The sequence below is a fragment of the Muntiacus reevesi genome, chromosome X (assembly GCF_963930625.1).
Source record: "Muntiacus reevesi chromosome X, mMunRee1.1, whole genome shotgun sequence".
NCBI lineage: Eukaryota > Metazoa > Chordata > Mammalia > Artiodactyla > Cervidae > Muntiacus > Muntiacus reevesi.
Genome location: NC_089271.1, coordinates 142,148,248 through 142,168,638, shown reverse-complemented (window position 1 = coordinate 142,168,638; position 20,391 = coordinate 142,148,248). Strand labels below are relative to the sequence as shown.

At 46.3% G+C, this 20,391-nt stretch overlaps 1 protein-coding gene across 1 annotated transcript in view; it reads right to left on the bottom strand.

The window, feature by feature from the left end:
- The window catches only part of COL4A6 (collagen type IV alpha 6 chain), a 191,758-nt gene that overhangs the window by 15,551 nt on the left and 155,816 nt on the right, over nucleotides 1–20,391 (bottom strand). Inside the window, exons 18-33 of the mRNA XM_065916897.1 lie at nucleotides 19,596–19,736; nucleotides 18,546–18,650; nucleotides 16,686–16,846; nucleotides 16,020–16,199; nucleotides 15,324–15,507; nucleotides 12,404–12,457; nucleotides 9,678–9,749; nucleotides 9,154–9,261; nucleotides 7,814–8,035; nucleotides 7,298–7,459; nucleotides 5,633–5,803; nucleotides 4,606–4,749; nucleotides 4,038–4,163; nucleotides 3,371–3,552; nucleotides 1,468–1,531; nucleotides 189–263 (exon numbers count right to left, since the gene is read on the bottom strand). Coding sequence (XP_065772969.1) covers nucleotides 189–263; nucleotides 1,468–1,531; nucleotides 3,371–3,552; nucleotides 4,038–4,163; nucleotides 4,606–4,749; nucleotides 5,633–5,803; nucleotides 7,298–7,459; nucleotides 7,814–8,035; nucleotides 9,154–9,261; nucleotides 9,678–9,749; nucleotides 12,404–12,457; nucleotides 15,324–15,507; nucleotides 16,020–16,199; nucleotides 16,686–16,846; nucleotides 18,546–18,650; nucleotides 19,596–19,736 — 2,151 coding nt within the window. The remainder of the gene's footprint in view (nucleotides 1–188; nucleotides 264–1,467; nucleotides 1,532–3,370; nucleotides 3,553–4,037; nucleotides 4,164–4,605; nucleotides 4,750–5,632; nucleotides 5,804–7,297; nucleotides 7,460–7,813; nucleotides 8,036–9,153; nucleotides 9,262–9,677; nucleotides 9,750–12,403; nucleotides 12,458–15,323; nucleotides 15,508–16,019; nucleotides 16,200–16,685; nucleotides 16,847–18,545; nucleotides 18,651–19,595; nucleotides 19,737–20,391) is intronic.

Below are 20,391 nucleotides of genomic sequence, written 5' to 3'. Positions count from 1 at the left end.
CTTGAAGAAAAAGTAGGCTGGTTTGCTTGGGGAAACTGTTGACTGCCTCTGAGTGGATACATGTCAGGTAGGGATTTTTCTGCACTGGACAGAAGTTGCAGAACTTAGGTTTGGCCTCCAAAATTCCTTCCAATCCTCAGTTTTGAGGAGTCTGTGAAACATAGGAGACAAAAGTACAGCAGCCTTACCTTTGAAACCAGACTCCCCAGGTTGTCCCTTGGGTCCTGGCCTACCGGAAATTCCAGGTGTCTGGCCTTGATCTCCTGGGGATATCAAGATATTGTTTAAGTCGTCAGGAGAAGGTAGAGCTCAATTTGCAGCAAATAGATTTTTTTTTTAAGAAACAGATGTTTTTGTATTGGGGTATAGCAAAAAGATCTCTTGAAGGAAAAATCATGGCCAGAGAAACTCCTTGACACAATTACCCATTGGGTAAAATGTTATGCTTTTATGCTGCAATTCAGGGCTGGGATGCTACCAGGGTATTGGTATGAAATGCTGCTACATGCAGCATATCTCCACTGGGAAACACATCACTAGGCTTGGTATGGGCAGAGAAGATGATAGGAAGAGCCCTAAAATATTACCAGAAGAGGAGACTGTCTAAAGCTGAGGGTGTCTTCTGCTGCTGAGTCTGGAAGGCAGGTGGGTCAAACCACTGCTTGTCGCCTATCTTTGATTAACAAAGATTACTAAGGGGATTTGGCCAAATTTTCATTTTCCTGTAAACACAAAGTCTCCCCCAAGAGCCCTGGGCCTGTTAGAAATCCACCTTGCTCTGGAAAAACACAGTAAAAGGGGAAATGTTCCTTATCTTTTTTTAATGAAAGAATTTTTAAAATTTATTTTTAATTGGAGGATAATTTGCTTTCCAATGTTGTGTTGGTTTCTGCCATACAATAATGTGAATCAATCATAAGTATAACATATATCCCCTCCCTCTTGAATCTCCCTCCCACCCACCTCCTCATCCCACCCCTCTAGGTTGTCACAGAGCACCGGGGTGAGCTCCCTGTGTTATACAGCAACTTCCTACTAGCTAGCTATTTTACATATGATAATGTATATGTTTCATTGCTACTCTCTCAATTCGTCCCACCTTCTCCTTCCCCTGCTGTCTCCACAAGTCCATTCTCTACGTCTGTGTCTCTATTCCCACCCTGCAAATAGGTTAATCAATACCATCTTCCTAGATTCCATATATATGCATTAATATACTGGGCATATACCCTGAGAAAACCATAATTTAAAAAGACACATGTACCCCCATGTTCATTGCTGCACTATTTACAATAGTCAGGATGTGGAAGCAACCTAGATATCCATTGACAGATAAATGTATAAAGAAGATATGGTACATATATACAATGGAATATTAGTCAGCCATAAAAAGGAATGAATCTGAATCAGTTGTAGTGAGGTGGATGAACCTAGAGCCAGTTATACAGAGTGAAGTAAGCTCCTTACCTTTTAAACCTGGGAGACCAGATGCTCCTGGTAGCCCGGGAGCTCCACTGAGACCCTGTGAACCCTTCAAAGCAATACAGAAATCAGTATTTCTGCTTAGCATTTGGGACCTCCCATCATTTCTTCCCTCTCACTTCCCTGAGCCACTGCTTGAGACCTGTCCATTGCATACTCTGTGGCAGGTATGGAGAGGAGGGGGGCATCCTGCAGAGGGGAAAGTGATGTGCAAGGGGAGAAATGCATATTTATGGTAATAGGGGAAGAATTTGATCTGCAGATTAACCCTGGTCTTGTCATTCATAACTTCCCAGTGCCTAACAAAATTGGTATCATGGGAAATCAAGGTGTGGATGTTCTAGAAAATCTCTTAGAAAATACAGAACCTAAAAGTCAGTCCAGAAATTTGATTCACTCTACATACAGTTGGCTATCACCACCCATGCCAAAGCCATGACGGACGAGAACAAGTGTGGCCTTGCCATGTGGAGCTAGGCCTCTGCCACAGATTCTGCAAGGAATGTGGAGTCTTCCTGGCACTAGGTAGTGGGCTGTATGCAGGCAGGTACTGGAGTCTGAATTTGGTCTAATATTCCCATGATTTTCACAAGAAAAATTGTCTTCACTGGCTAATGTCCAACATACTGAGTCTGAGAAGCAGGCATGTTGGCTGCAATTGGCCCAGTTCCTTCCCTGGCATCTGGTATGGTTTGGGTTTGAGATGTACCCAGTAAGGACACATGTTACCCAGGACCTTGGGTGGCAGTCTGATTTGGGTCACTTAGCTCCCTAGACCATGACCACGACACCCCCCATTCACCTGGTGTTTTCTGTGCATCGCAATATCTACTCATTCAGAGCCCCTGCTTATGCTGGGACCCCTCCCAGAATGCCTTCCCACTTTGATTACATCCTTCCTATTATGTAAGTAGCAGGTTGAGAATTGTTTCTTTTGCAATTGCTTCAGGTATGTGTGTATGTGTGTGTTTTCCCTCCATCAGCTGAACTGATACTTTTAAAGGACAGGGACTATGCCTGCAGGGAACACAGGTGTCCTGTGATCCAATTTATTTAGTCCCTTCAGTACTATTGTTGCTACTATTTATTCAGTCTGCCATGTACCAAATACAATGCTATATACATACCTGCTCCCTTAACCATCACTATGGGCTGAAGAAAGTTTGAATACTATTGCCATTTTGAACAGATGAGAAAAGTAAGTCTCCAGCAAGTGGAGTGATATGCCCCAAATCACAGAGCTAATGAGTGATGGAGTGGAGAATCAAGCCTACGCCTGTGTCATTGCTAACTACCCTACCATCCTGCTTTTTAAAAATCCAGGAAAAAAAATACTGACTTTGATTCTTTGCCAGTTGTTGCCTAGAGGCACCAAAGACCTTTCTGAAATCAAAACATCAAATAGTCTGTACTGAATTCTTCTGATGTGCCAAACTCAACATGGGATGCTGGTGGTGGGATGCAGACAAAAAAACCAAGCAAGGCTTGCTCTCAAGTCCTAACGATCTCATTGAGGAGATCAAACCCAGGCAGAACCAACCAGGATCAGTGGAAGTAGGAAGTGGATGTAGGGTTCCAGCAGGGTGGGAGCTCAGGGACTCCTGGAGGTGGGGGTGCCTGGGCTGGGGCCTGAAGGACCAGCAGGTCGTCAGCAATTGCAAGGAGGATGCTCTGCCATGTGAGGGAGATAGTGTGAACAAAGGCCCGGAAGAGGGGATGTTCGGGAACAAGTGAGAAGACCTGGCCAACTCAAGGAGGTGCCTTGTTGGGGTTAGCTCAGGGAGGACATGGGAAGTGGGCTGAGATCAGAAAGGTGGGCAATAGGGGCCCATCCCCCTGCTATCAAGGCCGTTCCCTGGTGGGGAGACAAAGATCTGGGCCCACTTACACTTTCTCCTGGAATTCCTGGGAAACCTGTGATTCCAGGGAGCCCCTTCAGGCCAGGTAAGCCCCGTAGTCCTATGGAGCCAGGGGAGCCTGGTCTCCCACTAAGTCCCTTGATGAGGCTGGGGAAGCCAGGAGCTCCAGGCAAGCCTGGTGGCCCGGGGTGGCCAGCCTCTCCTTTGTCACCTGGGAAAAAAGCAGAAGTCTTGGGGAAACACTCTGGGCAAGAGAAAATCTGTTCCTCAAGCAGCAGGTGCCCTGGGACACAGGTAGGCAAAGGGAAAGCTTGGGGACAGTTAGCTGGCGGTGGGATGGGGGTAGGAGGAGGTGCCTTTGGACTTATGGGGCCCCAGCCAGGGCCACCCCAGTTTTCTCAGTGGGAAAACCGCTCTGTGCCCACCCCCCACTATCTGCCTGGCCCCTCCAGGGGTACAGCCACCTGTGGTTCAAAAATTGAGTTCCACAGGGGCGGTGCAAACCGGCAGTCTCACAGTCCAGATACTCCTCAGGCCCAGGAAAGGTGGCCTCTGTGCCCCTTCCCGCCAACCATTGGCACCCACACTGCTGCTCAGAGGGTTTTTCTACTGTGGGGACTTTTTTCAGTAAAGAAGTTGAGTTTGGTCATGAAAACTGTCTTGGGTTTTTCTTCTTCCCATTCCCTGCCCCAGTACCTCTGGGTCCGGGAAATCCAATGGCTCCAGCTGAGCCCTGAGAACCTTTGTCTCCTTTGAAGCGGAGGTTCAGCATTGGAGGTCGATGACTGGGTATCCCAAAGAGGCCTGGTTCACCTCTGTCTCCTGCAGGGATGGAGGTCATGAGGCCGCGTGAGGGGGGCTTAGACACAGGGTAAGCATGTCATATCAGCTCTTTCATATCAGCTCTTCCCTCACCGCTCCAGGGCCCTTTCTGGGTTCTTCCAGCTTCTTTCCTGCCCCGGTTTCCCCAACTTTGCATTAGCGGGCACACCCTCTTCTTGGACAAGCCCAAGATCCTACAATTTTAGACCCTACTCAAAACCCTTCTCCATTAAGCATCTGGGAATGTGTGTCAAGGCCCCTAACATGCTGTGGTAATGCAGAGTGATTGAGGTCTCTGGGTTTAAAAGGATTTCATTGAGAAACCTCAAATCTTACTATCTAACCCGAGGTTGGTACAAGCCATCTGGATGACAAAGTGGATAAATAAAATGTACCTTGGGAGGCATGGGTGGCAATTCCAGAACTGGATTCCCCAGCTCACCTTTTTCACCAGGGCTACCAGCCCATCCAGATGGCCCCACTCTTCCTGTTGACCCAGGAATTCCCTTTAATCCACTTGCTCCAGGAATACCAGGGAGACCTGGAATCCCTGGAAAACCTGTCAATCCAACAGACCCCTTCTCACCTGTTGAGAAACAAGAAATTCTATTATTATCCCTGTTTGACATACAAGAAAATGGATGATCAGAGAGGTTAATTAACTCACCCAAAGTCGCACAGCTAGAAAGTTGCAGAAGAGAGATTCAAACCCAAGTTTCTCTAACTCTAAACCCCAAGCTCTTAGTACATGTTATGCTACTTCCCTGAATAGGGACATGGAACTAAGTACCAGGAAGGAAAGAAAAGCTGGGCACTTCTCTTATAATTTGTCAAGTTAGAGTTCATGTGTAGCACAGAAAAAAAAAAAAAAAAAAACTTAGGCCCAGGAGGCAGAGAGATGAAATCTAGCCTGGTGCTGTTGCTAACCAATTGTGTGACCTTGAACCAGTTACTTCCCTTCCTGCCCAACTCCTGGTGTTTAGTAGAATAATTACAGGAAGTGAGGGCCATCAGGCTGTATGCAGGGTTCATGCAAATGAGTAAATCTGGTGTGTCTGTTCTTGTCCTGGGCTTTCTAGCTCAAGCTATTCAGCCCAGTGTTCCACCTAGCAGGCAGGGAAAGTGACTTGCTGTGGGTGGGAGTCCTCCTTTAGCACTTGTCTTCTACTGTGGAAGTGTTAGTTGCCCAGTGTCTGACTCTGAGACTCCATGGACTGTAGCCCACCAGGTTCCTCTGTCCCTGGGATTCTCCAGGAAGAATACTGGAGTGGGTTGCCATGCCCTCCTCCAGGTGATCGTACAAACCCAGGGATCGAAAAGGGGCCTCCTGCATTGGCAGGCAGATTTTTTCCTGTCTGAGCCACCAGGGAAGCCCTGTTCACCTCCCTCCCCATCCCCCTTTCCTAGGCAGGGAGGAGGGAGGAGGCAAGTTGGGCACCCACTGGTGCCTTCCTGATCATTTTACTTACCCTTCGGACCTGGCAGGCCTGGCAGCCCAGTGGCCCCTGGCAAGCCTGAGTTCCCCAGGAAGCCAATTGGCCCTGGTGGCCCCGGAAGTCCTTTCAGCCCAGGCAGGCCTCTCTTTCCAGCTGATGCAGGGAGACCTATCTCGCCTCTTGGACCTTTCTTTCCAGGATGTCCTGAATCAGCACAGGAGAGAATACATGATGGCTGTCAAGTGAGACTATCCAGATCTGGGCCACTGCCCACTCCCCTGACTTCTGGTTGGTTGACTTGTTGGCGTTTGTAAACGGCCTTTGAACAATGGGCTGTGCAGGCTACTAACAGGCAGAGTTGTTTTTAGTTGGCTGACGCATAGCACTTATTACCCAGGGTGTCCGCTCCCTTTACCAGCATGGCACTATAGCTGGCAGGGCGGATGAGCAAACCCCTTCTGATGGATGACAACTCTTCTCCCTTTATGAATGTGGTTCATACTTTAGCCTCTGAATGGAGCTCTAGGAAGCCAGGGTGGCAAGTGGACTCTAGTTTCCTGGTACTTCCAGTATGAATCAGTCCACAATGGTTGTTTCCTGAGCCAACCAGTGAAGTAGAGGTTAAAGCCCAGCAATTGTTTCAGCCTCCCAGGGAGTCATGGATCAGGGCTGCCCTTTTAATCCCTCATGCAAGCAGTTAAGTCAGCCAGTTCCTTGGCATTAGAGTTGAAAGACCCCCTAGTGCCAAGTACTGTAGGAATTCCCAAGGCCCATCTGGTCTCCTAGGTATTCTGAGACTTCTTTCACTGGGCTTTTAGTTGCTCAATGGGATTAACCTCTTGAGCTGCTGCCAAAGTGGAATGTTCAGGTACAAAGCAAGGAAATTAAAAAATCAAAGGATCAAATCAGTGATGACAGAGGTATTTGGGCCCCCAAGGACCTAAATGAATGGCTGGTTTGGTTTTCTATGGATTGAAAAGCATCATGTAGCTAGGAGCCCCAGGATTCTAATGGGAGGCTGTGAAGGGGATTCCACAACAAGGGAAGGAAATTCAATGGGGGCCAACCCCACAGTATGAATTCAGGGACCCCTGGCCTTACCAGGTTGTAATGTATAGTAAGATAATTCCCTGAGAGGCCAAACTGGTGGGGGTGTTAGTCTGTGAGCTTGTGTGCTGTTTTCTCATCTGGACAGCTTATGTGAACGTCCCAGAAACACACAACCACAAAGAGGATTAAAAAAGATATTAATAGTTGTATACAAACTCAACTTCAGTCACATGGCCAGGAGTCAGGGGTGAAAAGGGTGGTGTGTGAAAAAGGCAAGCTGCAAACACTAGGCTGGAACCAGGAGCTGCCATGCCCCACTGTGGAGTAGAAGACACTTTGGCTCTGGATCCTCAGAGACCTGCTGGCTCGAGAGGCCAGCTGCCAGGGTTGGTGGGGCAGGGGGTTGTGGGTGGGTGGGCAGAGGCCATGGGGGAGGGGCGAGGAGTGCTTATATTTGAGGGTCACTTTTTGGAGGCTAAACTGGTTCAACCTGGCACCATGGGGGGCTTGAGATGTGAAACTCAGGTTAGACAATTCATTCTCCTCAGTCTGACCCTGTCATACTGCTGTTACTGCCCCTCAGGGTGCCAGGGCTCCGGGGCCCAGCTTAAGTCTGTTAAGTTGGGGCTGTTCCTCTGAAGGACCTACCTGAAATGCCTGGAAAGCCTGGGGGTCCGCGGAGCCCGGGTTTGCCCTTAATGCCAAATAGACCACTAGGGCCTGGGGGGCCTGGCTGACCCACGCGGCCTGGTATTCCAGGGCTGCCCCGCTCACCTTTGGGGCCGAGCAAGCCCGACTTCCCAAGCAAACCTAAGGAAAGGAAGAGGCAGATGATCACAGCCTGGATTGATAGCAGGTACCACTCATCGAACCACTTTCTAGAAGAGCCCAGCCCCGGGATGCCTCCAACATGCCACTGTCTCATCAGTTCCAGCCTTGCTGCTAATTATGGGCTTTGCAAGAAATCTGACTATGGATTCTAGATATTTCTAGAATTACTGAGACAGGAGAATGGACTCAGGTGATTTAAGAAAGGCAGGGAGAGACCACAATGACTTTTTATTTCAAGCCCCTAGTTCATCCATCACCCCAGATTCATGCAGGTACATCAGGTACTAAAAGCCTTTCTGGAGACTGTCAAACAGGTGGGGAAAAGAGAGTCACCCTTGAGTCCTGGAAGGCCAGAGTCTCCAGGAAATCCTCTGTCCCCAGGCAGTCCCTGTAGGCCTTGGTCCCCTGGAGCACCATTTTCAGCACCAACGATGTCACCAGGGGCTCCCTTGGGACCTGGTAAGCCGGGGCTGCCAACTTTCCCAGGCAAGCCATCTTTTCCAGGGAGCCCAGGAAACCCAGGCAAGCCCTTCTCCCCATGAGGTCCAGGAAACCCTAGAAGTGAAGAGTCAAAAATAAAAGGCCATGGAGGTTTAGAAGTTATAGGTTTGGTTAGAGAACTCTGACACAGACTTTTTGTCCTACTACAAAGTTTGTCACATTAGTAATGTGTGTGGCTTTCATTAAAGGTCTCTGGTCCTGGGAAGACTTGCCCAGTGGCAGGGACTGCAATGTGTGACCCAGAGGAGGTTCTAGCTCAATGAAGCTGGGCCTTGGTCAGAGCTCAGCAATCAGCTCCTGGGGCTCCTACAGTGGCCGAAGAGCACAGGTTAGAGCCAGGACCTTCTGTCAAAGACCTGTTCTCTTCTGGAGTTGTTTAACTCCCATCCTCATGCCTCCCTCTTTCTGGATGGTGGAGGGACCTGAGACACCAATAAACCCAAGGAAACGTAGCCTAAGATGAATCCCCTGCTGCTGAGCAGGGGTAGTTCTCAGACTGAGCATGCGTCAGAATCCCCTGGGGCAGGGGTGCTTGGAAAAACCCAGATTGTCAGGCCCACACCCCCACCCTGCCACAAAGCTTCTGATCAGTAACTCTGCCAAGGGGCCAAGGAACTGCATTACTAAGAAGTTCTGAGGTGATGCTGATGCTGCTGGCTGAGGGAACACAGTTTGAGAACTGCTGGTGCAGTGTAGCACAATGAAGCTCAGGTTGGAACAACAGGGTGTCAGCCAAGGGTCTGAAATACGACAACTTCCCTCTCCCTTATCTGAATCTCTTTCTCTGACCTTTCAGGAGTTGATCAGGGGAACTGTCAGAACTTGCAGTCAGACCAATTGACAGAACATGCAGTCAGACCACCCGGTAGAGTCCTAGCCCTGTCACTAGTGACTTTGTGATCTCAGGCGAGTCACTTTCCATATGCGCCACAGTTTCCTCCTCTGAACCTGAAGGGGTTGACTCAGCTCATCACAAATGGCCCTTATTGCTCTGAGACACTGTCCTTTTATAGCTCTAAGCTCTGTCTTGTCTGACTATGAAATCAAAACCATCCCACTTACACCAGAGCACAAACCTAACTTCCTACAGTGGATGGATGACTACCACAATCCAAACACATACTCACACAACAGGAGAGGCAGGGGGCAGGGGGAGAAGCTCCTCTTCTTACCTGGCAATTCAGGCAGGTGAACCAATCCTGGACTTCCGGGGTTCCCTTTATTTCCACGCAATCCAGGTTGGCCTGGAGCCCCAGGGAGGCCACGGGCCCCTTTAGGGCCTGAAAACCCAAATGTGAGTGGTAAGGGGAAAGGAACGTTGGTATGGCTATGATTTGTGATGTCCAGAAAAGAATTAGGAATTAGTTAGTCAGGAATTCCCTGGAATTGGTTATGACTCCGTACTTTCATGCCAAGGGTGCAAGTTCATTCCCTGGTTGGGGAACTAGGATCCCACAAGCCATGCAGTGGAGTCAAAAAACAAACAAACAACAAAAACCCTAATCTCTTGGAGGGCCTCTCTTATTCTCCCCTCCCCACACAGCCCTTTCTAGCAGCCATTCTATTTCCTCAATTCTCAAGGCCGCCCTCTCAGGAGGAACGAGGATATCCCAGTGTTCCTGGGCTATCCTTGGCTTACTTTGGTACATGGCCCTTACATGTGTGCTCAGTTGCTTTTTCTGGCCTCATTCCATACCTGGGAATCCGGGAGCTCCTGGGAGTCCTGATGGACCATACGGTCCAGGAATAATACAAGGCAAGGTGATACCTGTAAATACATGTAAGCAGCTGAACCAATCTAGTCAGGGATGATTTCCCCCTAGCATGCTCCTTTACTTTCATTCCATTGAATGCAACAGCTAAGTTATTCTCTCCACCCAGAAGCTGGGAGCCCATGCAGAAAAATCTTGGCTTCAGAAGCTCTTGGGAGTTACTCCTAGCACAATTTCTTATGGATAAGAATGCCCCTAGTGTCCTAGTGCTGGGACATAACATTCTAACAAAGTCTCCTGTTGTGTAGGAACAGCAGCAAACAGCAGTTGCCTATTCACCCTGCCCTCAGGTGGAGCCCCTCCCTAGAATGCATGCTAAGGGTTAGTTATTATGTCCACATGACTAGATTGGAGGGTTTGAAGACAAGACCCCTCAAGTTCACATGACTGCTCTTTTCTTGGAATGAGGCTTTTCCCAAACCACTGGGTTCTTTTGACACATGTCATTTAGGATCTACTGAAACCTATCCATTATCCTTGGTCAGATGGACCCATATGTCTATACCAAGCAAACACAAGTCCACTTTCTTGGTCATGACAGACGGTGACCCTTTGCTCAGCTCCTCATTTGAAACGGTCAACTCTGCTACTCAGAGAAGGGGTCGTCAATTTCAGTATTCAAGACATTGAAATTGATGTGCATAGCCCTTCCCCTAGCAAATTCTTCCTTACTCACTCACGGTGCAAATAAAAAGTCTAAGATCACAGAGGGGAGGTTTAATAAAATACCAGTGAATGAATTGTTAGTTGGCTCCTTCAGAGGCCATTTATAAACAGTTGCTAATTAAAATTAGTCTTGCCTATTCATTAAAACAATCCCCAGAGATCTAGTTTAAGTCACAGAGCCCACAGTTCTAAGAAACTGCTATAGCTTTTGCCTGTACTTAAATCACAAATTACATCTCTTAAAGATACAACCTATGATTCAGACAGCTTATTCAACTGGCTGGCATTCCTCCCCGAGTTTTGCTTTCATTTTCCAATACAAAAGCTTGATGGCATTTTTAGCCCACCTGTTCTGTCCTAAATAAAAACTGGGAATTCAACAGTATAATGTATTGGTTAAGAGGTTGGGCTCTGAAGCCAGACAGAGCTGGGCTTGTATTGTAGTTCTGCTACTAACTAGTTGTATGAGCAAGATACTCAACCTCTCTGAGTCTCATGTGTAAAATTGGAGCTACTTATCTCATATGGTACTTGTGAGGATTATATGGAATAGTGCTAATAGCACTTAGCACAGTGCCGGGCACCCTGGTATGTGCTCCATGAATACTAGTTTTTTAGTATCTTAGGGAGGAGTATTCAGAAGAGCTCCCTCGAGGCCATCCCCTAGATTCTACCTCATTCAGGTTAGTGACATATTTTGTACCCTGGGCAGCAGCTTCCTGCCTTCTAGACGTCAAGCTCCTATAATTACATTTTCACAGGTGGAAAGATAGCCACAAACCTGATCTTCCTCCACAGCTGGTTATACCCGTCTCCATCCTGCCGGGTGCTGAAATGATGGAGCTCTTTCAGAGGGCTATCTCCCTACTGTGGAAAGATGCTTTATGAGCAAGCATCTCATGGTGGATGAGATGCTTCATGGGGAGAGGGCTGCAGTCCTGCCCTCAGCTTTGGACTAGGCTGAAGAACTGCCTCCCTATGTGGTATTCTGAGAGGGACCCTGGAGAAGACTCTGCTGCCCCAACTATTTCAATAGCTCATTGACTTTAATGTATCAAACATTGTAGTTCCACTGCTTTATGGCTTAAAAAAACAAACTGGGCAAAAGATAAATATCTCTGGGCCGGGTCCAAACATGAAACCACCTATCCTCAATTTATCATATCAGTTTTATAGATTCTTTTCAGTTGTGATCACCAGAGGAAAACAAAACCTTTAGAGGATGGGGCTGAGGACAGGCATCTGGAAAGGTTCCAGGGAAGGAAAAATAATGAGAAAATGGAAGATGAGTAGATACCAGAAGGAATCAGGGGCATACTTCCCTTTTGCCTCAGACCAGTCCTGTACACATTTGTGTATTTCAAGCAGAGGGTCAAAATGGCGAGAAGGTAAGGACTTCAAGTCATACATCTGGCTCTCTTACTTTACATAAATTCAGAGCCTTCTCCCTACAAAGCAGAAACCAGCTCTACCCATGTTCTATTTTACAAGTGCAACAAATGACATCATTATTCAGAATTTCCTCATTAATGCCAAAACTCATCTTAAGAATCAAAAAGCAGTTCTGGTTATCAAGATTCTAAGATCTTGGTTGATTCCAGGTCAAATGAATAAATATCAGATGTGTAGATCCTTTTAGGTAACTCCCAAGGCAAGTCATGGCCTCAGTTAAGTTCATAAATGAAGATATTCAAGGCAGAGATCAGCAAAGCCATCAACATGCATGATGAAGGTGACCAGCCACTTGCAGAGATTGCGTGCCCACTTCCTCTCTCCTCCCTCCCAGAAGAGGTGTGCTAAGGAGCCTTTGAAGCAGTGTCAGCATGAGCCTTTTTACCCCAGCCTTAGGATCATCCCTCCCCAACTCAGGCCTCCAGTGTGGTGCTCAGGCCACTGTGAATATCTGAGACAAAGTGAACAAAAAGGAGGGGGGTGGTTTGCCACCATTGGCATTTGAGAACCTCTAGACCTAGCTAGGTCTCACCTCCCTCTGTGTCTAAGTCTCTTTTCCCAACCTCCTCCCTGCAGCAGCAGTCACCTAGACCAATCAAGTAAAGAAGAAAATTAAACCGGGATGGAAGTTCTTTGAGGCCCAAGGAAAGTCTTGTCTGTAGCCCACTGATCAAATTGTCTGGATAGAGGGGAGAAAACTGGCATCCACACAGGATCAAGGACACAGTAGCCACTGCAGTGATAACCTGGGTGATTGATTACTATGAGCAGCTGGATCAGAGCCTCTTTGGAAACAGCTAGTTGTCTCTTTGCCTAGGGTTTGTAATAATTCATACTATTAGGTTGAAAAGCTTCAGTGACTACATTCCCTTTCCTGGCAATGTGTCCTAGCCTGAGCCACAATTGGCTGGAGTGAGTACGTTTAGGAACGGCATCTTCATCTTTCATGGCAGCAAGCAGTCATACCCACAATTGCAAATGTTTAGGGCCCACAGGTGATATGTTTTTAAATCTGTGTGGAAAGAAAGCTTGGTTCGAGGAGTTATATTTGGTGGCCATAGAGAGAGAAAAAGAAGGCTAATGAAGTCACTTTTTGGAAAGTCTTGATACTGCAACAAGAATATTTTCTGCATAAGGCATCTCCCAGGCTATATAGCTTTTTTAGATCACTAGATTCTTGAGAACTTTCTAGGCCCGGGGTAGTGAAGTTTGGGACAGAAATGGTCCTGTGGGCTTCCTTCTGTTAACTCAGCCTGTTTTCAAGCAGTTTGAATATTGATAATATCCAAATTTGAGTGTATCTAAGTTTTTAGGTACCATGTTAATATAACTCAGTTTAAAACCTAATTGCTTGCCAAACAGGTTGACCTAGAGTGAAGATCCAATTGGCAGAGGGGCAGTGGAATGACCATGAATAATATCTCTGAGAACAAAGGTGGAAGCAAAATTGTAGCTGACACCAGGACTTTCAAAAGGAAGCATATTTTGTTTGATAAAATTCCTCATAATCTTGCTGTAGGGAAAGATGAGGGGAAGGGAGAGGGAGTTTGGGCTGGACATGTACACACTGTTATATTTAAAATGGAAAACCAACAAGGACCTACTGTTTATCACAGGGATCTCTGCTCAATATTATGTGGCAGCCTGGATGGGAGGGGAGTTTAGGGGAGAATGTATATGTATGGCTGAGTCCCTTCACTGTTCAGCTGAAATTATTGTTAATTGAATAATACCCTAATACAAAATAAAAGGTTGAAAAAAAATTCTTTACAACCTCAAGAGGAATACTAACTTGGACTGAAATACTGACTTGGCTTTAAGAGTCTTGAATCATCAATTTTTAACTTGTACTATTATATCAATTCACAAAAGTACATTTTAAAACAAATACATTTTTACAAGACCCATTATTTGTCTTCTTTTTTGTAATTCTTCTAGGTGATGAGGTGGAAAGAGGAGACGTAGATCTAAGAAAACCCTCTCGGTTATGGGGAAGGTCCTTTTCTCTGTGAGTGTGTATATTAGTCTCTTGTGGAGTACTGTACTATACTAGGCAGATTGAGAAACACTAAAAAGGATTATTCTCCTTCCTTAGTATCCAGAGGCTTATAATGAGTTAGAAATAGTAAAAACATTAATGGAAGGAAATATATAATCTAAGTGGCAATGACATACCATAGGGGTCAAGAGAAAGCTTAGTGGAAGAATTAGGGCTTATACTGAACACTGAAAGTTGGATAGGATGTGAGTACATAGACAAAAGAAGAAGAGTATCCCAGAAAAAAAGGCAACATGGGCAAAATATTGGCAGTGGAAATGAATGTACTTTTTGTGGGGACAGTGAGATAAACTGCTGTTTTAGTGTTTGGTTTTAATTATGAAGAGTATGAGATAAGGCCAGGTTAGAGAAGTTGGTTGTGTCCATGTCTGGAGACTTTTGAATTCCAGCCTGAGGAGTTTCAGTAGAGTGTTTCTCTGTTCAGTAGAAACCATTTGTGGCTTTGGACTAGGGGAGTAACATGAGGGAATCAGCACTTTTCAGATATAAAATTGGCAGCAGTGTTCCTAGTGGATTTGAGTGGGTGAAGTCCAGAGGTAGGAGATGTAAAACTACTTAGGAAATTGTTGTCATTCATTCATCCATCCATCCATCCCAACAAGCATATAGGTATTTGATAAGCTAGGCATGAGATAACGAGAGCTTAATACCAAGAAGAGGAAGGGAAGATTATAAGAGGCATTGCAAATGAGGGATACGAGACAAATTTCAAGTTTTGCAACTTCAGATGACTATAAGAAGTGTGGTACCACTAATGGGAACATAGAAGTTGTGGAAACACAGAAGTTGGGATGAAGAGCTGCTCTGGCTGTGTGCAAGAAGGGAAATTATTAGCATAGCACAATAACAATCTATAAGAAGAGCTATCATTCTATAATTCCTGAAATTCAAGTAGAAAAAGAAGTGATGTAAATAGGAGGGATTTAAAGTATGAAATGGAAATCAGACTAGATAGAACTAGGGTCTCTTCTCAGTCTGAGATCTTATGAATTAAGTAAAGGTTCTTCCCTGCTGATATTACCATACAACTTAGAGGATACCTTTATTGTCCAATTTCCACTTATTTCTTTCATGACACTTGTAATAAATGGTTATCCAGCTTCTGTCTGAAATGTTCCAGAGATGATGGGCTCATAACCTCCCAAAGAAGCTCTGTTACACTTTTGGACTGTTCTATTAGGAAGTTTTTCACAAAGTAGACCTGAAATCTCTATTGTTCTGTGTACCTGTACCACAGTGCAATTACGATCCCTTTTCCACATGAAAACCCTCTAGAGGATTGAAAGCAGTGATTACAATTAGTCTTCTTATGACACATTTCATGCATCTAGGTCATATCTATACTCAAGGAGTCAGTTTTCCAAGCCCAAAGCCATCGGATTCGCTGATTCACCTGGAACTCCACGGGGGCCTGGTTGCCCTGGTAATCCATCTACTCCTTTATCTCCAGGAAGTCCACGAGGTCCAGGAGCCCCTGGTAGCCCAATTCCTGGGGGGCCAGTTGGACCAGTGTGGCCTTTTTCACCAGGAAGTCCTGGTAACCCCTTTTCACCGGGGAAGCCCTGTGCACCATCACCCTAAACAACACATAGGAAAGAATGAAAATGTGACTTAAAGACACATCTGCAAAGCCCTCTGACCATAGGAAACAGACACATAACCAGTGGGAGCAAGGCTTTTATTTTTCAGTTAAAATTCTTTATCACTCTAGTTTTTCAATCAATTCCTCTGAGTTGAGGTAATGGGAATGAAGCTTGTCAACCCTGCGTGACCTTATAATGCAAAAGGCTCCAGGTGAGGGGGGCAGAGATAACCCTGGAGGTGGGGCAGGGGTTGGTCACAGAAAGCAGCTGGATTGCCTGCAAGGGAAATCTCCTAAGAAACTGAAGCATTTTAAGTGATAATGGTCAGTTGTCACTAGCATTTATCAAGTGAGCCAATGACTCATTCTGAGAAAAAGATTCCCATTTTGCAGAAAGGAAAAGCACAGTGTTGGTGGCAGAGGTCAGAAGCTGCCATCAGCCTCCTTCCCTTGCCAAGTCAAGTGTGAGGATTTATAGCACTAGTCACCCAGGAAAAATCAACTTACCAGAAGGCCTGGCAGCCCTGGTAAACCTGGTATTCCATCCTTGCCTGGGACTCCTGTCTCACCAGGGAGCCCCTGGGGGCCAGGATCACCTTGCTCTCCTGGTATCCCTGATCCTGTGCTGAGAGTCGGGTCCCCTTTCTTTCCTTTAGGACCTGTTGGACCTCGAGGCCCAAATACACCCTGACAAAAAGAGAAGGTAATGATCAGGAGATACAGACTTCATGGAATTTTATTACCTTGCATAGATTTGACCTAAAACAAGTCTTTGGGTACATTTTGGCACAAAAAATGGACACTGGATTATGTCACCACCTTGGATTATCATTGCCCATTTATTTTCTTACCCTTTCTAAGTTTTGAAATCTTTGAGGATGGGAACTTTGCCTTAATTCAAATTTTATTTTCAAGGTCTGACACAGTGTGGGTCAATTGTAAGTTATTTTGTGAAAGGAAGGGAGAGAGGAAGGTAGGGGTCACAAGTAGGTTAAAGCAGAAAGGGACTTTCAAGATAGCTAAACAGATTTCTTCACATTACAGATCAAAATCCTGAAGTCTGCTTTATCCCCATCTTTCTTTTATGTGTTTTAATAAAGTGCTTGTTGAGGAGTGAGGGACAATTGACAAGCTCCCATTTGCTTCCTCAGGGCCAAGTTTGGTAAGACTTACTGGATCCCCTGATGGGCCCTGTGCACCCCCAGAGCCTGGATCACCTTTGGTTCCTTTAAGACCTGGAAGGCCCAGAAGTCCTGGTGGCCCAGGCAGGCCTGGCTCCCCAGGTGGCCCCATGTTGGGGACACCACCATCACAAGCACAAAAACCTGGGTCCCCTGGAGGAAAAATTAAAAAAAGACAACATTAAACTAAGTGGGCCATCTTTACAAGAAGAAGAAAGACCCGCCAGTTGGAATTTGTGGCTTGAACAACTCCATTGAAGGCCTGCAGAGAACAGACACGAATGAACTAGCTTCACTCTTGATCAAAGTACATCTGTGTTAGTGATTTGAATTTCATTCATCTAAAGTAGAGCCCAGTCTAATGTGCCATCAGAGTTGAGAACCACTGACCTATACTAATCAGCTGAGAGTCTGGAATCCAAGCTACTTGAAGGTTCTATTCACCAAAATGTCTTTTGTACACAGAGACAATGCCAAAGAAATTAATGATAGAGAGTTTAGCAAAGCATCTTTGAAGAGATAGCACGGAGTCACTAGCACTGTGGCCCAGCCACCTAGACCATCTGTGCTTACGGTCTAAGAAAAGAGATTTTGGGCCAACATAGGTGACTGAGTTTCCCTAAGATCCCAAAGGGCCTCCTCCTACTTTTAGAAAATTAATAATCACTTGATAGTCACTGAAACTCTGAAAGGACAATCTCTTCTCCAAATAATCCATGGACCTCCTACCTGAGTTTGAATCACCTGGGATGCTTGTTTACAAGACAACTTGCTGGGCCTCACTCCAGGACTAATCAATCAGACTCTCAGGTGGCCAGATCCAAGAATCTAATTTTTGTCATCTCCCCATGGTGATTCTCATGTCTAGTGAACCAGTTGAGAATTACTATCATCATTCCAGACTTAGAGAAAGAAAACCTTCTGGCACCATGGGAATATAGAAGGAGAGGCATTAGAATTGGCCCTGTTTTTAAGTATGAGAATGGTATCAAGAAGCACACTAGCTTGGCAGTGAGTCAGGGAAAAACCAAAATTGGCACCCTAGGTCAAGACTTGTAATTTAATATCCTTTGCCCCCAGCAGTCTTTCCTGTGTCTAAAAAGTAGAGATGGAGCTTTCAAAAATGTCCGAATGAGCTCCTATACTTAGGTAGTGCCATTTTATGATAAGGCAATGAAAAAGGAGAGCAGTGAGTGAAAACCACTCTGAGGTTGAGGAGAGCTATAAATTCCTTTGAGAAGAGATCTTGGTACCTGAATCCCCCAGGTCATCTCCAAAACTCTCTTCAGCAACTGTTGACACTTTCAACTCTTCCTCCACCTTGCCCTGGGCTGCAACTATTATAAATTGATTTATTTACACTTTAGCATCTGCCCCTTAGAGTATGAAACAGAGGAATGACCGAAAGACAGCAGGAAGATGGAGTGTGCGGGACAGCTGAAGGCTGGGGCAATCAGTCAGTCCTTCAGCATCAGTGGGGATTGGAGTTGTTTTCCTGGAGCCAGCTGGCTTTTTCAGAGGTTCAGGTCTTGACCTTTCCTGCAGGCTGAAGGTAATGATAAGTGACTTCCTGCCTTGACCTTGCAAACTGAGAGGGGTTACAGGATATGCAGAATAGCTTCTACAGGTGGAGGAGCAGGAAGAATGGCCTAGGGGCCACTTTGTCCTGTGCAACCTCAATCGCCAGCCTCAGTCTTAGAGCTCCAAACATAGCACTTTTGACAATCTTATAATCACATCAAGATCCAAGGTTGCTTCTGTTCGGATTCCCAAGGCTGTTGGTTGGCTCCTTCCCAGGGGGCCTTCTCCAAGGAGTTTGGGGAACAAAGAAACCTAAGCAGACAAAGATCACCTTTCATTCCTTTGAGGCCTGCGTGTCCTTTTGGACCTTGTTCCCCTCGGAGTCCCGGCAATCCTGGTTCTGTGCTCTGTAGGGTTCCCGTCTCAGATGCTGCACCTTCAGGAAGAAGGAACATAAAAGCTTGGCAACTTACAAGAACCTGGGCTCATGCACAGCAGCTCAGTCACCAAGAATCCTGGAGCATCAATTATCAAAACAGAGATACCCTCCCCCCAAAAAACCCAAGACAGGGACCCAAAGTCTGTAGCAATTTCCCAATTCTATTGGCTCAATTCAGTCTACTTCTACTAGTTACAGGACATTCACTATGTTCCAGGCGCTGGAGTAGATAGTGGGGACGTGGAAATAAGCAAGGCAGCTTCAGCAACTCAGACATCCCTGTGTCTATCCCAGGAAGTCCTCTTATGACAAAAGAGGAGATGGGGGCGAGCTGCAGCAGTCAGGGGATGTAGGTTACAAAGAAACATGCAGGGTGTATTTCTAGCCTTTTTTCTTAGCATCTAGAGTCTCATCCTCTGATGACTTAAGAAGAATAAGCCCTGTGGAGGCTTTCAGCAGCCATCTATGAAGATCCCCTGGAGGAGGTAATGACAACCCACTCCAGTATTCTTGCCTGGGAAATCCCATGGACAGAGGAGCCTGGTGGGCCCCAGTCCATGGGGTCGCAAACAGTTGGACACGACTGAGCACACAGAGACATGAAGATCCAGGCTTGGTTTCTAATTTCTTGAGCTTTCAGCCCATCCTGCTGGAGCCCTGAGGACCAGGGAAAGCTTAAAAGAGCCAATTCCGCTCCTTCGAGAACTACCAGTCCACAGGCTTACGGGTTGAGAACAGTGAGGGGCTAAATGAAATGACTACAGAAGTAGGAAGGCATTTGGGAGTGTCTGGTCACTGAGATGGCCCTCGCTTATCTTCCTTGATGAACACTCTGATTGCTGTGGTCCTTAACCTGTGAAATGTTCTCTCCCTCAAAAATCAGGGCTGTTCTACAGTCTGGATCACATGCGGATCTCAAGACCAAAGGGAGAAACAACTTACCAGGTGAGCCTGGTAGGCCTGGTAGGCCTGGCAAACCATCTCTGCCAGGGAGACCAGTTGCCCCCGTTGTGGTGCGGCCGGGGTTTCCTCGTTCCCCCTTCAGGCCTAGAGCTCCCTTGGGCCCCAGAGCACCGGGGCCACCTGGAAGGATAAGCCCACACAAAAATGTTAGTCACATCAGCCTCCTCTTCAAGGAGTCCAATTGGTGCCATATGTTAGACACTAACTTCAAGGAAGAGTATGGGAAAGTATTTGCCTCTCTCCTGCAGCTAAGTTAAAAGGGTCCCTAGGAATCATCTAGCCTAACCTCCTGGGAAACAGAGGCCCAAAGATGCACAGAAACATGGTCAAGGGCCTAGAACTTCTCAGTGGCAAACCTGAGAGAGAAAACTGGGACTCCAGCCCCCTATTTCTAGATTTTTTCCACCTTGGTGCTGGGATCGGCTGTACCTCCTCCAAGGGGTTTTTTCTTTTAATTTTTATTTTTTGGCTGTGCCAAGTGGCATGTGGGATCTTAGTTCCCCAACCAGGGATTGAACCGTGCCCCCTGCATTGGAAGCATGAAGTCTTAACCACTGGACTGGCAAGAAGTCCCACAAGGGAATGTTTTAAAAGCACAGGTATCCTTACAGAGGCCCATCTCTGAGGAATTTAGAAACTGCTGTTTTTAAAAGTAATGTCTGGCTTTATATTTGGGACATCAGTGCCTCCCAGACTCTGGTATGCCCTTTTTCTTTTTACTGCTAATAGAGTGATATATGAGTGTGTGCCTCCAATGACTGTTTCAAGGGTGTCA